This window comes from Carica papaya, chromosome 8 (assembly GCF_054855325.1).
Source record: "Carica papaya isolate Zhongbai chromosome 8, ASM5485532v1, whole genome shotgun sequence".
NCBI lineage: Eukaryota > Viridiplantae > Streptophyta > Magnoliopsida > Brassicales > Caricaceae > Carica > Carica papaya.
Window position 1 is genome coordinate 11,156,708 of NC_142316.1, and position 3,996 is coordinate 11,160,703.

The following is a 3,996-nucleotide window of genomic DNA, read 5'->3' on the forward strand; positions in this document are numbered from 1 at the left end:
AAAAATAAAGACATCCAAATATTTTTAGATTTTTTAAAATAGGTACAACACCATGTCAAGCCTCAAATGTTCCTTTCCACTACTCTTGCAAGCAGCCTATTTAGCAAGAAAACAAAAGTATTTGATGCTTATACCCAAAATTTCTTTAGTAGATTCTTCTCCTGCAACAAACATCTAGTCATCTCAATGGTTGTCCTATTCTTCCTCTCACTGACCCCATTTTGTTATAGAGAGTAAGGGACAGTGAGTTGGCGCTCAATTCCAACTTCTTCACAAAAGGAATTGAATTTGTTTGATGTGTATTCAGTTCCATTATATGATCTAATTACTTCAATCTTGCAGCCATTTTGGTTTTTAATCCAGCTTTTGAATTTCAAGAAAGTTCCAGCAACTTCTAACTTGAACTTCATAAAATAAATCCAACACATTATTGTCAGATCATCAATGAAAATTATATAATACCTACTACCATTTAGTGATGGAGTTTTCTGTGGTCCACAAACATCAATATGGATCAGCTGCAACTTCTATATAGCTCTCCAAGTAGATGTTGTGAATGGAAGTCTAATTTGCTTACCAAATAGACAAGCCTTACAGCTTGAAAGAGGCTCCTCCAATTTTGGTAGTCTTTTTACTATTTCTTTTTTTTGCATAAATAGCAAGGCTTTGTGATGAAAGTGTCCCAGCCTCTTGTGCCATATTTCTACACTAGTGAGTTTATTAGAAAATGACACCTGCTCCTCCTCTAATGGATTCAAAGAAAAACTTTTACCCTGTATCTTAATTTTAAATAATTCTTGACCATTTGGATCAATGATTTGACACATTTTATTTTCAAATGAAAGCTTAAACCCTTTTTCTAGCAATTGTCCAACACTCAGTAAATTTTGATCAACATACAAAACTTCATAAATAAGTTTTGTACCTATAAATCTCTCAATTGCAACAATCCCTTTTCCTTTTACTGAGATGTATTCTCTATTTTCAATTTCGACTCTTGATGTTGCTGATTTATCAAGTTCTCTAAATAACCTTTCATAACTAGTCATATGATTTGTACAACCATTATCAATGAGCCAGCTATCACTTGAAATGTTGGATGCAAAACAAGATGCAACAAAGAGTTATTTTGCTTCTTGTTGATCTGAAACTTGGGTGTCTCCCTGCTGCTACGTCTCCTTTTACTTATAAATAATTTTTGCATGCCAAAGTTTTTGATATTTTCCACATCTCGTATCCAGCTTTCTCTAATACTTGTAGTATGGATGATTTTTTTTGCCACAATGTTGACAAGGAGAATATTTTTCCCTTTTATTTGTAGTGTTGGTGTTGTTCTCAGCTGCTGTAGTTTCAAAGTTGCTAGGATTCCCCTTTTTTTCCTTTTCATTTCTTGCTTCTACCTCCAGAATTCAGCTCCTTTTTTTCCTTTTCATTTCTTGCTTCTACCTCCAGAATTCAGCTGTAACTTGGCTTGTAAAGCTCCCTCAGTAGTTCCCTTTCGTTTTTGTGCCTGGAATGCACTTAACAATTATGCCAAACTAATTTTTAACAAATCTTTAGAGTTTTTCAAAGAAGTAATAGTGGCCTCAAATATTTTAGGCCATAATACAAGTATTTTTTTAACTACTCTACTGTTGGTGAGTTTTGCTCTAAGTATTCTCACCTTATTTGCAATGTCAATCAACCTATCTGAATAATCTTTAACAGTTTCTGCATCCTTCATATGTTGTATCCCAAATTCTCTCACCAGATTCAACACCTTCATTCCTTTAATTCTTTCATCTCCTTGATACTCATTCTGGAGAAAATTCCAAATGGCTTTAGTTGAGCTACATGTCGTTATTCTGCTGAAAATAGTTAGAGAAACTGCAGCAAAAAGACAAGCCTTAGCTTTGGATTTTCTTGTCTTCTTTTCCTTGTGGATTTTGATCTGAGAAATGGTTGGATTTCCTAGTAGAGGAGGCAGTTCATAATTTTCTTCTACAACCTCCCACAAGTCACGTGCATCCAAATAAGCTTTCATTCTCACTGCCCACACTCGGTAGTTTTCTCCATCAGACACTGGTGGAGCCATGGCTTGAAAGAACTCTCACCTTCCATTGTTTTAATGGTATTTTGCAAAAGCAGGTTTGGTTGCTGTTTTAGGTAAACACTCAGTCAAATAACCTCATAAGTCTTTCACAAGTCCCTTTAGAAAAAGGGCTCTGATATCACTGTTAATTTGTAAATAAGCAGAAGCAAAAAAAATGTTTGGAAAGTCTAGATTTTTATTGAATTCCAGCTTAAGAAAATAATAAAAAATATGCTAATATTTTTGGGAAATAGCAACAAACTAATAACTACTTTTTAAAACAAAAAGATAAAACCAATTTCTTAATAATTAGCTAAAGATTAGAACTAAATTTCAACAAAAATTTCAAACAATTCCTGAGATAATCAACATAATGCGACATTCTACAAACACCAAGCCCTCCACATACCTTAGGTTGGTAAATAATATGCTCTTAACAAGGTTAATTTCTTATTTGCAGTAGTAGACTTGTGACATCCTGAATACTAATTAGAGCATAAGAGTACCAAATACAAAAACAAATACGAGTGCATATAAGATTAATGTATGCAACGGAAAAAAAAGATTACAATCCCTTACAAAATAATAATAAAATTTCCATTCTTACAATACTGAGACAAAAATAAAATTAATAACAAGCATCTATAAAAGATGGACTCATCATAGTGCAGGACAAAACATGCACTCATAACGATTTATGGATCTATAGGATCTTTGGAGGCCTCAAGAAGCAGATCAACGATCGGTTCCTCACTATCGTGCTCATCTGAGGGTGGCATGGAAAGGGATGAGTCTCATATACTCAATAAGAAAAATAATATTTAATAACATCATTAAGATTTTAAAAATAATTTAAAACTTGAATATAGTACCATAATTACCTACCATCGGGAATCGTGTCAGGGTTCATTTTAATAATTATGAAAATAATTTAATTGATTAAAAAAAATATCAAATTAATCATGCCATATCATGTCATAATCATATTACATCAATTAAATCTATCATGCTATAAATAGAGAAAATCATGTCATGTTTTTATTTCATTTTATTTTTCGCGCGAAGTTGTTCTGATTTCTATCTACTGAGTCCAATACGGATTCCTGACTACCCATGTGGAATGACCAATTCATCTTATATTATATCTGTAATTTACGGCTTACTAAATTAATAACACATTTATAACTTGTCAAATCATGCCACGATTTATAACCACGACCGTGCCAACCACAATGGTTCTACATGTAACTTATGGTCATGGCCGTAGTTTGCCAGATGTGACCCCTACAATTATATCGTGTCACCATTATCGTCAGAAGATATGCCGTCGTCCACAAGAAACGATCCTCTTATATCTTTTTAGGTAAGATGAGAAAAAAACAGAAACCTCTCAGAGATAGAAAGTCTAACGAAACATTTCATTTATGAACCATACATACCAATACCAATAAATATTTCTCATGCTTAAAACATAACATCATGCTTCGTTACTTCAATATCACACAATATATCATGTATTCATCACGTGCAAATTAATTATTATAGTTAAACATGCAAATAACCGGTTTAAATAAGTAAATATAAACATGTATTAACTCATAATAATTATATTAAAGTATATGAAATTAAACAAACAACCAATTAATTAAAATCTCATTAAATCTATAACTACTCTTTAGCATGTAAAAATAAATACCAAATTCTTTACTGAAACCTTGGAGTTGCTCATGCTTCTTTCTCTCTTATAATTCTTCATCTTCTCTCTCTAGCTCTCTCTCTCTCTCTCCAGAATTCTTTAGTGGATGAAAGAATGAAGTTGGAGTGGTGAGAAAATAGTAAAGAGGGATCCCTATTTTCAAAAATATGGATAGTTAGATTTGCGGCAAGCGGTCTTGTGATAAGAGAGAAAAGAAAAAATTGACTTG

At 32.7% G+C, this 3,996-nt stretch overlaps 1 protein-coding gene across 1 annotated transcript; it reads right to left on the minus strand.

Annotated features, from left to right (window-relative positions):
* Positions 1-852: 852 nt before the first annotated feature.
* Positions 853-2,182, minus strand: LOC148241944 (uncharacterized). Its single transcript, XM_088208848.1, has 2 exons — positions 1,664-2,182; positions 853-1,510 (listed from the first exon to the last, which is right to left on the minus strand). The coding sequence occupies exons 1-2, from the start codon at positions 2,072-2,074 to the stop codon at positions 1,430-1,432; spliced, it is 492 nt and encodes a 163-aa protein (XP_088064974.1). The 5' UTR covers positions 2,075-2,182; the 3' UTR covers positions 853-1,429.
* Positions 2,183-3,996: the final 1,814 nt, after the last annotated feature.

Bases quoted from the DNA above. Each gene is read 5' to 3' on its own strand.
- LOC148241944 (XM_088208848.1), bottom strand. From the start codon at position 2,074: ATGGCTCCACCAGTGTCTGATGGAGAAAACTACCGAGTGTGGGCAGTG. The intron at 1,511-1,663 runs GTGAGAATACTT...AGTGCATTCCAG, and splicing joins TGATTGACATTGCAAATAAG to GCACAAAAACGAAAGGGAAC.